This window comes from Cyprinus carpio, chromosome B13, assembly GCF_018340385.1.
Source record: "Cyprinus carpio isolate SPL01 chromosome B13, ASM1834038v1, whole genome shotgun sequence".
In the NCBI taxonomy this organism is placed as follows: domain Eukaryota; kingdom Metazoa; phylum Chordata; class Actinopteri; order Cypriniformes; family Cyprinidae; genus Cyprinus; species Cyprinus carpio.
Window position 1 is genome coordinate 20,397,001 of NC_056609.1, and position 12,236 is coordinate 20,409,236.

Below are 12,236 nucleotides of genomic sequence, written 5' to 3' on the forward strand. Positions count from 1 at the left end.
AGGTTTAGGTTCTGTATCCTGCTGATTTTTATTTTATTTTTTATTTTTTCGAAAACCTGGGTATCAACTCCTCATGTCATTTTTTTTTAGGGTTTGATGGTGTAAATTCCATAAAATATTGTGCTTTATGAAACTGATATTGGTTAATTAAAACTAATTAAGTGATTAGTGTCCGCAATATTTTTTATCAATGTTTTTGTTATACACACTTTTTTTTTTTGTAGCATGTTTTAAGAATAAGTGTGCAGTTTTGGAGCTATTATGTCCACCAAAAGGCAAAATAAACACACACACACACAAAAACACATATAATCTTATATTTAATTATTTATTCAGCTACTAAGAAACATAATGGGCATTTAATCTTATAATTAGTCTTATTTTATATAAAGAAATGTAATTTGAGTTAGATGGGTCCAAGAGCAGTTAAATGCTGTGAAATTCTTCCAGCATGGCCAAGTATCTGACTTTAAACTTTTTGTTTGGAATGACTCCATGGCCAGCTTGTGCTTCTCTTTGAATAATGAGAACAAGAGTTTGTTTTCATTGAGGTAGTTGGTGTGTTATATAACTGGTGTTTTTCCAGCCTTCATTGCCTGAGGGGTGAGAGAGTGACAGAGAGAGTGGGGGGGGGGGTTTCGTGATCAAGCTGTGTGGAGTTTTGGACTCTGCTTTACGGCTCTTTGACGTCATAGATCAGGATGTTCAGCTGCTGCTGTAAATATGTTTTCATGTCATCATCGCCCTCTTGAAGCCCGTAGCTTAGAGTTTGCACACCAAACAAAAGCCATCTCACCCGAAGGAGGAGGAGAGTGAGAGCAGTCTTTCTCCCCCCCTCTCTCGTGCTCTCACTGCTGGTAGCTGGAGGTGAGAGTGACAGCGGGGTAAGGAGGGAAATAGTTAATCAATAGCCACAAGGTCAGACAGGCAAGCCTCTGGTTTGAGCGTTCCCTGTTAGTGGGTTGGAGCAGAGGATTTGTAGCGCTTGTAAAGGCTTAAAGAAACACTCAGCAGTTATTTGTGGTGGTGCTGGTGGTCAGGGTGGCAGGACTGCAGTGTGTGAGAGAGAGACACCTGCTGGCCTTTGACTGTCACTGCAACCACACCGACCCAAATCCTGTCAGAGCGTTTTGGCAAATTAGCATTACATTCATTGGCAGACACATATATCTTCCATTGCATAAAAAACATCAGCTCACATGTTTTCTATGCCCTTGCTGTTTCTAGTGCTGTGCTTATGGTGTAAAAAAAAATCTTTATCCATATTTTATTGTTTTCCAGTGTGTGTATATATCTGTGAAGAAAAACTGCTTCATATATGACTTTTTAGAGAGAATATAGCTTTTATTTTATTTTTCAAGCATGCACTACAATAGTTTTTTTTTTTTGTTAAATTAATAGATAAATGATTTAATTCAGCATTGTTAAGGATATATTATTTTAAATATGTAATATTACTGTTTTACTGTATTTTTGATCAAATAAATGCAGCCCTAGTGAGAATAATAGACTTATCTAAGAAAATATAATTTGTATGCTTTGAATAAAGAAAAAGAAAAAAAAAAGAATATGGTAATTGGGTGAATAAAGATAATTAAACATTTAAATATTTGTTTACAGAGAACAATATTTTCTTCTTGGGAGATAAATATTTTTATACTATAGGATAGAATATATTTTATAATATACTTATTTGATTTTTTTTGTTATTATTGTATTTTTTTTTTTTTTACTCAATACGAATACTGATAAATATATATGTTTTTTGCAGTGTTTTCCATCTCTTGCACATTAGCTGGAGATTTTTGGCTAAAATGGGAGCAAGTCATGCTTTTGTATGACTTTGAGGTTGTGAGTTTAGCACACTTCCATTATGCAGGTACCAGGCCTATGTCGCCTCATCCGTGACTTACATGCTTTAACATTTCATGCGAGCTTAAGAAAGCACTCTTTAATACCTGTCCCGACATCACTTCTGCTTTAACATATATAGGGCACTATCTAACCCTCCTGAGAGCCAGAGACGCTCCCCGTCCTGTCACACACACAGCCAAAGTATTTGAAGAGAGCTTTATCAGACCGCTGCAGTGGGTGGTGGGGGAATTTCACCGTCTGCCTGTTTTTTCTTTTTCTTTTCACATTTGTGCCTTGGAATTTTAAGAGTGATGGCGGTGAAGTGGCCAGATGAGCGATGAAGTCCCGACGCTCCCGTTCCTCACCAATTAATCCTTCCGCATGTCGGCTCAGTGAGTTACAGCGCTGGCCACAGGGCCCCGTGTTTATTTGCCAGCGAACGCAACTGTAAATCAGCCTGCTGCGGCTAAATTGATAACCTTGAATGTAAGGCCTGATACCTTTAACAGCGTGTAATAGGCACACTGATGGGGTTCAGGCATTTGCAGAGGTCTGATTGGAGTGTAATTGGTCACAGTTCTTTTTTTCAGCACACACACACTTTCTCTGCTCCATCCTTACTGAGTTGTGCTGTTTATTGTTTTTGAAGATCACAGTTGTACTTGTAAGAAACTGAGAGGAGTGTCAAAGTTACACTGGAGCGACTTTGTCAACATGAAAGATGGATGGGACGGCTGCTCCTCACCCACTACTAAAAATGTCATCTGAGTGCTCTGTGTCTTTCAGGGCCTCATTGAGCGTGCAAGGAGATTACAGATTTGCGCTGAAGTGCTCTCCCGTTTTTCTCTCAGCCTGACACACTCCTCTCTTTGTCTGTCCATTTTTCAGAGACAAGAACTTTAATGGCTTCCAGGTAGAGAGAAAGAGGCAGCAGTCAAGATGAACTCGATTCCTTCGATGGACAGGCACATACAGCAGACCAATGACAGGCTGCTGTGCATCAAACAGGTGAGGAGAAAGAACCACAGTGACACAATGACTGTCCGTCTGTCTGTCTGTTCATCCTTCCAGGGTCTCCTACTGCCTCTCTGATGGCGATCTGTAGTTTTCCATTAGCTTGGCTCATATCAGGTTGCCGAATATGGTTGGAGTCTGAACCCTGTTGTCCTCCTCGGCTGTTTTCCAAGCATCCCCTCTCAGCCGGCGCTTGTTTTTGTGTTCACAAACACAGGCACACTACTTAGCTGTCCAAATGCAGACGTGCCAAAGGCTTCTTTTACTTTTAAATTGAACTAATTGTGCTACTGTTCAAAAGTTAGAATTTTTTAAAAAGGAAATTAATACTTATATTCAGCAATAGCGCACTGAACTGATTAAGAGTGAAAAAGAGTTACAAAAGATTTGCATTTTAAATAAATGTTTGAACTTTCTGTTCATCAAAGAATCCTGAAAAAGCTTTATTAGGGGTTTCACAAAAATGGAAAGCAGCACAGCTGTTTTTAACATATACATTTCTCTATAATATTTCTAATAATGATAGTGCCAATAATAATAATTATATTACTTAATGAATAAGAAGAATAATAAATAATACTAATGAGCACTAAGTCATCATTAGAATGATATTCTAATATCAATCAACTCGTTTCTGAGTCCCGGACTCATGCTTTTATACACTGTTTCTAAACCATAAACCATATGGGTGGGTATCAGTGCATTCAAAGCAAAGATTTGATTGATTTAAGAGCACTTCAGTTTATGAAAACCACTTCAAATGTCCTCATGTTTTAATATATCAAAGAGGACAATTGAAAAAGTAAAAAAATGACACATAACTATATCCAGACTTTCACACAAGTAGGTATGACCCAAGGCTATGTCTCGTGATTCTAGACTTGGATAATTGCAGTGTGCTGTGTAGGTGTGACATTTTGCAACTCTCAACAGATTTATGGAAATATTTGGCATGCCAACTTGTATATTACAGACAGTTCAGCATTTTTCATGTCCACACAGATTTCCGCTAGGCTTTGTTGTCTCTGCATCAATTAGGCAAGTCTTAGCGCTAATAAGATCATGTCTACAGCATGTAAGAATCCTTTGAATTTCTGAGCCTATTTAATTGGTTACAAATGACACCCTTATCTCTGTTTTGCATAGCAGATTGAGTCTGATTAAAGCTAAAGACAAAACACAATCGATTTCTGCTCATTAATCATATTGATATGGCACATTTAGTGTGGTGAGAGTCGTCAGTTTGCCAGGACTTTTGTCCCAGTGAGCTCAGTTTAAGCAGAGACAGTACTTGAATTTAAAAGTGTACTTTATCATGTTAAGTCCACATAATAATTTAGTCAGGGTTTTTTGCAGCATCAACAGTAATAATGTTTTGCACAGAATACAGTAGTCCATTTAAAACTTCCATATGTAAATGACCTCTAGTTTATATGGAAATGCCAGTACCATGGCAATTTCGAAGCGCTCTCTTGTTTGTGACATCAATATGTCAAAAACCTGATACTCTTTCAATCTAATAAGGGTGTTTCCTTTCCTCTCTGTCCCATTTCCCTCTTTTCATCATTCTGTCATCCTGTCACTCAATCATATGCCTGCCTGTCATACAATCTATTCTTCTCTCAACTTTACTCAGTTGGTTATAATGACAGTAGTGTAAAACATTGTCCAATCTCATGACTTACACCCACATGAAGCCATCAGCATGTTGTGATTGTAATGTCGATCAAACAGACCATTTTCTCTCTTGACTTCTTTGACTTTTTTTCTATTCTCATACTGCCAGACTCTTGCACTGCCATCTGACTTTCATTTACAGAGCCCTTCCTACAGATTTCCTCTGTTTTCCCATCGCGGGCTTCCTCACCAGCAGTTAAAGCCTGCACGCTGAGCAGTCGGCAGCCAATAGCTGTCAATCACACAAAATGAGATCCTCTTCTGTCTGAGAGGAGCAGACTGACATCACAATCAACTCAAGTCGAAGTGGTGCATTGAACCGAATCACAGGTTCACCCAGATCAATTTTTCCTACACATTTTTGTTAATTTTAACTGTATATTAAACAAAACAATTCCGTTTAGTAATATACTTTATATATATATATATATATATATATATATATATATATATATATATATATATATATATATATATATATATATATACTCAGAACATCAAGTAAAATTGTGGCGTCTGAGCTTAGTGTCCCCATTTTCTTTTTCCTATTTGTTGAGCTTCAATTTATTCTGCTAAGTAAAACTAAAACTCTCATCATTCACAGTGTTTACCTTTGAATGCATGATAAACGTTCGGATGATCAGAGCAATTCTCTTGGCTCATTCTTCATCAAGAACATGAGGAGGAATTTAATGATTAGAAATAATAAGTGAAACATGGCACAGTGACTCAGTTTAATTAGACAGTCTTTCTTTTCTTTTTTCTTCTTTAGAAGAAATTATCATTCACATGGAACATGAATACAAATTTGCTAAAGAGTATTCTGATACTGGAGGAGGCAGATATTCATGGTCCATGTCCGGTGTAGGACTGATGAAATGAGCTCGTGCTCAGGGATTTCCTATGACAGATTAGCTGATGAGAGAAATTGGCCTCAAGATTTAGAGATCCTGACCTTCTTTTTTTGTCTTAGTATTGAATGCGGCTTGAATAATTGAAAGATTCCATAAAATTTCATAAATTGAGTTTTATTTTCTTAATTTAGTAATTAAAAATGTAGTCAATATACAGTAGAGTCATATTCTGTACTTTTTATCTTTTTATTTTATTTTTTTACTTTTTATCATGTTTCCTGCACCAGATACAAGAATATATTTTTACAAAATAAATTAATTCTATAAATATATTATAAATATGCATTTATATAAAATAGGCCTAGAAACCCTATGTTAAAAAAGACATATTCCTAACATGTTCCAGGTTTTCCATGTACAGTATGTGTGTGAACTGAGAACTATGTGGATATTCTTATGGTTGGGATATACGACAGCAAAAAAAATGAGCAAGAAGAATCATATTTTCCATTATCATCGACTGAAATACAGTGAAATTGTAGTATAGATGATCAGAAGTGTAGATTTCAAGGCCTGGTCAAGCAACATGACTTTAATGTCTCTGGAGTGACTGATCATAACACACAGAGCTGCCCTGAGGTGGAGAGGTCCTGTTTGGACACCACATGCTTAGCAGGGGAAAGGTGGAGTGCTGAGATTTGGCTGCTGTTGCGTTAACACCTGTGTTGCGATCCTGCCAAAAACCCTTCACTGCTGACACACGGCTCTGAGTGCCCACCATCACAACAGCAAGCTTCCCATCACTCCTCTCTTTCCTGATAATCATTTGGTAAGAGCCAGACTTCAGAATGTCCGCTTAAACAAAGAATCGCCTCCCTCAAAATGGAGATTCTTTTCCACCAGCTTTCTGCGGCAAGAGGGGGAACATTTTCTACCCGCATATCCCTTATGCTGTGCAGGATTTACTCAGCGGGGTTCTGCGGCAGTAGACATTGGCTCTTTGTCAGATGAGCTCTTTGTCAACACACACACACACCAAATTCGCTCATTCAAATGGCGACCTCTGCCGCCCTCGGAAGACAATGCCGCTTCCTCACTGCGAGCCGGGGAAGAGGAGGTGTCCGTCGGAGTATAATGGTCTTCAAAGTGCACAGTCTCCTCCTAAGACCGGCCAAACAGAGCTGGAGCATTAAACGTGCAAAGGCTCTGAAGAGGGTGTACAGATTGCTCGTTTGTTTAAATTTCTTGTCATGTCTTGTGCGCCACCAGTCACTGGAGAGTTTGGGTGGGGGGAGGGTGGTCCTGAGGGGAGGATAAACAACCTCGGTCCTCAATAAATTAAAAAAAAAATCGTAGGGAAAAGAGAATAAGCCTCTTCTCATTCAATTCTGCCACAAAGCCCCCCCTCTTGTGCTCGCCTTATTGGCCGGCTCTGCTTGACTATTGCTTTCAGAGGTGCAGATCTATTACATCTTAGTGGACAAAAGATGATGAAGAGTCTGGATTAGGACGCACTGCGGTGTGTGAGGAGGCCTTGAAGCACACTGAGCTCTTTGTCAGGAGGGTGGATCTGTCCCAGAATGCACAGCTGCGTTCAGACCAGGAGGCCTTGGGTTACCGGCTGGGTTCTTGCAGGGCTGTGCAGATGCACCAAGTCAAAGGGCAGGAGGAGTTGGAGCACTTGGCTGACTGAAAACAAAATCAAAATACCACTCCGTATTGAATACTGGTTGTCAATATGCCTTAAATTTTAATAAGGATTATGGTATATGATTCAGAAAGGGGCAGAATCAGTTAAATGATTAGTTTTTTGGTTCATATCCTCTCAAAAGTTTTTTTTTTTTTTTTTATATATATATATTCATTAAATATTTTTCGGCTGGTTTTCAAGTGCTTCTATCTGTTAAAAGAAATATTCTAGAATAGAACAAATTCTAAATTATATTCTTTTTTCACATAAATTTTGACGTGCCTCAGTATGTAAATAAGAACACGTTTCAGAGTTTTTAATTGAAGTATTAATCTGAATATATTAATAAGTAATAGTTGTAAAACTATTGTGATATAAAATTATTATGATGTATTAAATATCAAGTTATATGTCAAAACTGAATTTCCTCTATGATTTTTCTTCTGTGGAACATAGAAGATATTTTCAAAATTTGGACAGAATTTCTTTAAGAGATATATACATATTATCTTATCTTGAATTCCCGCATGTGAAGTTTTAGTATGATTAGAGTATTATGATTTTTATGTCAATTTATGTGATGATAACATGTCATTTTGAAGTATTATGGTTATGTTTTCACAACAGTGCTGAATAATGAATATTTTCAGCGTTTATTTTTATTGCTAAAAGTGAAGTTTTTAAATATTGATTTTCCCTCTAGATTTTAATGTTGTAATATTTGTGATTTCTTCTGTTCGAACAGCACTTACAGAATCCGGCCAATTTCCAGACAGCGGCCACGGAGCTACTGGACTGGTGTGGAGACCCACGAGCCTTCCAGCGGCCATTTGAGCAAAGCCTTATGGGATGCTTGACGGTAAGACAGCAGCTGCTCAAGTCTTGTCCTCATGTCAGGGGCCAGTGACGAAGGTTAAAGCAACAGTCACGCTTCACGTGTCCCTCTGCCCACCCACTGATCTCGCTCTGTTTCTTTTCTTCCCTCCTGTACCCTCTGCCTGAGACTGGTTTTTATTTATTTTTGTATTTTTTGGGGGATTTTAAAATACCATCTTCTATTTCACCATGCAGATTTAGGTATAATTAAACCATTAGTAAGGTGAACTTTTCACATTTAATTCTGTTTATTGATGCTAGTGGTGCTGAACATACAGTAGGACACTCGCCCCACATTCTCCATGACAGTCAATGATTATGGCATATTGCCAGTGTTTATCACCTTCAGTCTGATTCAAGTATCCAGTCCAGGTGCTTTTCATGGGCATACAGACATTTCCCATTGATTTCCACTGGACTTATTTCATCCCCACTCCCACTCTGTGATCTGAATTACTCATATATTGATTTACTGGGAGGTTTTCAGAATATGCTTGTTCTAGCTAGACTTGCATCAGATGTCTTTGCTGAGATTTTTTTTTTTCTTAAAAAATTGCCATCATATGTCCTAGATCAGTGCTTCTCAACCGGGGGCCACAATAAGCCTTAAAATAATTACATTTATTTTCAGCTTTCCTTGCTTTTTAATGAATTGGGTGGACATGGGTCTCTGCACCAGCCGAGCTGCACCTTTGAGATGAATAGGAATGTTAACGGACAGCTTTCTGCAGGTATTCCAGACCGCCTTGGTGCTGCTGCTGCACCGCTCTGACAGTCTGAGTTTGGTTCAGCCTCTCTCTGGAGTTGGTGTCGTGTGTACATGACAGTGTGTCCCTAGACTGTCTTCACACCACACGCGTTCACTCCAAAAGGATGTACAGTATGTTTGTGCTCTGTATATTCTAATTAATTTGTCTGATGCATTGTGGGTCCCTCAGAGAGCAGTGGAGAGGTTCTTCTCCCCACAGGTGAGGATGGTGGAGAGATGAAAGTACTGGGGAGATAAGAATGTTGGCTGACAGATGTGGACATGTCTTACACATTTCCCCTCAGGCAGCAGGTAGCTCTCTGCTCTCCGCAGACCTGCATATGGAGCTGTTCTTCCATTGTCTCCCAGCTGCACAATATCAGCACTCAGCCAAATGATAAATGACATCTCCAAACTGTCAGTAGCTTTAGCGATGACAACTTTCTCTGCTGTCCCACTGTCTTTTCTTGTCAACCCTGCTTATCTGCAGTGCTATGGGCAATGGGCCTCACTCTGGAAAGAAATAAATGGCTATTTTTTTTCTTGTGTATCACTGTTTGTGTGCCCTCAGCCCTTTAGCAAAACTGTAACCGAGGAGATTTGTGTGGCTCAGTGATTCTGATATTTTTTTTTCTGTTGAATCACTTAATATTTTAGGCCTGCATTCTGAGAAGAGAGATTATGTGGAAAAGGCTTATAAGAGGATGCATTTCTAAACGCCAGTGGAATCTATACCAGCCCTCGTGGCAGCAAGCCTGGCTGCTGCGTTTGGCAAGTGCAGCTGCAGAAGGGAAATTAAAGTTTGGCAAGAGCGCAGCGGCGCTGCCTGTCCAAACATCTAAAAAAAAAAAAAAAAACTGGAGGACAAAAACTGGGCTGGATTTTCAGTTTCATAGATGCCATTCTAGAATCCCGTTAAGCTGTTATTTGACCATTAAATCATGAATAGAGATCTGTCAGTGCAGGTTTGATTTGTCGTTTTTGTTGCACCGCCTTGGTAGCAGATGTATGACAATTTATGATTAAGAAGAGTCACGTTTGCACCCCATGTGAACGCAAATTGCACGTCAAGCGCCGAGTGTTAAGGATTGAGAAGGTTAGTAAGTGGATAAATGCAGCGCACAGCTGCAGCAGTGTGATACATGAGTCATTAAAGATCATGTGTAGCCTCGTTCAGATTTTACAGCAGATATTACAAAAGGTTGAATGCCTCTCGTTTTATATTGGTTGTGTCTTTTTTGATGGATAGAATAATAGAGAGTGAAAGGGGAGTCAAAATGAATTCTTTCAAATTGAATGTTATTCAGAGCAATTTAAACCCATAACTTTAAAATGAAAAATAGGTGTCTTAAACACTGTAAATGTTTTTTTTTATTATTTCTTTTTTTGTCATTGTCATTGTCAGCCTGTGGTCTAAAATATTTAAGCTTTCCTGTTGTATCATTTTAATTGAAAAGGTTTCCAATAATTACTCACATTTTGTGATGTTCTAATCCCATATTACTTTTTTGTGGAATATAAATAAGATGTTTGGCAGAATTTTCACACAGCTATTTTTTTTAGTGAATGGGGACCAGGGGCTGTGAGGCATAAAAAAAACAAAATTAAAAAACAAAACAAAAAAAAAACATTATTTTATTTATTTTTTTCACAGAGAGGGACTGAATAAGTTTTCCTTGGTTCCTTACACAAAGTTACTGCGTTATTTGACTTGGAATTTACAGCCCCAGTGTCCATATGGATTGCTGTTATGCCACTTTTTGGTAGTGGTTTGTCATTTTTTAAGTTTGACAGCAACTTGGTCACCATTGACTTTCATTGTACGGAAAAGAGCAGCTTGAACATTCTGGTTAACTTCTTTTTTTGTGTCCTATGATAAAAGTCAGTCAATGCAGGTTTGAAACAATATGAGGGTGAGTAAATGACATTTTTGGGTGTTCTGTCCCTTTAAGAGATTGAGGTAAAGCCAGAGTTCTGTATTCTGTGTGTAACATTGTCACCTATTGTCTCTGTCTTACATGTGGCTTTAGGGTTTTATTTACACGCTTTTAAATTGTTTCGCGAAAGATCACAAGATGCTTTGAAAGAAGCTGGAGTTGCGAGTTCAAGGGGCCAAGTGCGGGCTGTGGTCTCTGCGGATCAGGGTATTCAGAGAACAAACACAGACGTCTGCACACCAGTCAAACAGATCTCTAGGGAAAGCTCATCAATCGTGCCCTGCAAATATCAACACAGTCTTAAGACTATTCTGCATCAGTGGAGGTGGCTGTTTTATCTTTGAATGCATTATTCATGCACATATATAAATATTTGATATGATTGCACTAAAAAAGGGAAATTGCTCTTTTATGAGTAGTTTTTGGAAAGATATTTGGTGTACAAGGAAGAGGGAGGTGGTAGCTGGGTGATGCGAGTATACCGCTGGTTCTCGCTTCTCTCATGGGAGTCTAGGGTAGAATTTCAAGGAAGCTTAATTGCACATAGCTCATGTAGACTATTGAAAAATTCAATAGCCTTAATGCTAAAGAGTGTGTTTAGAACATTTCAGCTTGATTTTTCTTCAGTCTTTTAGTGGAGAACTCTGTTTGCACCTCTCCTGTGAATGCGAATAATGGACACACACATGCAGATGAAGCACAGCATGAGTACAAAAAGACCTATTTTAACACTCATATGGTCTCTTTCTGCAGGTTGTAAGTCGTGTGGCAGCACAGCAGGGTTTTGACTTGGACCTCGGCTATCGGCTCCTGGCCGTGTGTGCGGCAAACCGCGACAAGTTCACCCCTAAGTCGGCAGGTGAGAACTGCTTCTCTCATTGCGATGTTTCTTCTCACTCATCATTGCTACAGACACTCTGCCTGTAATGAATCCACATTTCTCATTTAGCGATGTGACAGGAAATCTTTTAATTGCGGCATTATGCAATCACAGCGCACGGCCATGCATTAGCATCCTTTCACTTTCCTTTGTCCGACACTCACTCATCTCCTTAAGACGATTTAACTTCCCGAGGTTGTCTTTTCTTGATGATTTTACACATGGAGCTCTCGGCATGCCAGAAACACCCCCGAATAATTCATTGATAAGCCGCCAGAGTTCACTTTCCAACAATCATCCATCAGCAGAGCAGCATCGCTTTGTAATCAGCTCTGTTTGAAATCCTGACCTTCTCAGCCAAAGCTGAGTGTCCTGTTCTTGTACATTTGTCAAAGTGAATTGCGGATGGGCATCGGCCAAACAGAGATAGATGGCCCGCAAACGCCGGGCTTGAGGTGTGTGAGTGTACTTCATTTGAGAAAGGCCTGACATGGCTCGCTGTTGAGAATGAAGATAAACTGTCCATTTGAACCCTGGTTACTGTGGGACACCTTGGGCCTTCCAGAAAGATTTTTTTGTTCATATTTCTCTTTTTAGATCACTGCAAAAATGATTTTTTTTTAATTAATATTTTTGTTTTGATATACTTTAAAGCAGTGGTATTTTAGCAGTATTTATATACTGTTACAGTATTCATTGAAATAGC

General features: G+C 38.9%; 1 protein-coding gene across 10 annotated transcripts in view; it reads left to right on the forward strand.

Moving 5' to 3' along the window:
* LOC109100672 (zinc finger MIZ domain-containing protein 1-like) overlaps window positions 1-12,236 on the forward strand; it is a 123,884-nt gene that overhangs the window by 82,860 nt on the left and 28,788 nt on the right. For 6 of the 10 annotated variants that reach the window (XM_042737179.1, XM_042737181.1, XM_042737183.1 and 3 more), the window contains 3 exons: window positions 2,743-2,862; window positions 7,826-7,948; window positions 11,404-11,509. In XM_042737179.1, the coding sequence (XP_042593113.1) occupies window positions 2,794-2,862; window positions 7,826-7,948; window positions 11,404-11,509 (298 nt within the window). In that variant the 5' untranslated portion in view covers window positions 2,743-2,793. The remainder of the gene's footprint in view (window positions 1-2,742; window positions 2,863-7,825; window positions 7,949-11,403; window positions 11,510-12,236) is intronic. The other 4 variants (XM_042737185.1, XM_042737186.1, XM_042737187.1 and 1 more) reach the window with 1 other exon arrangement.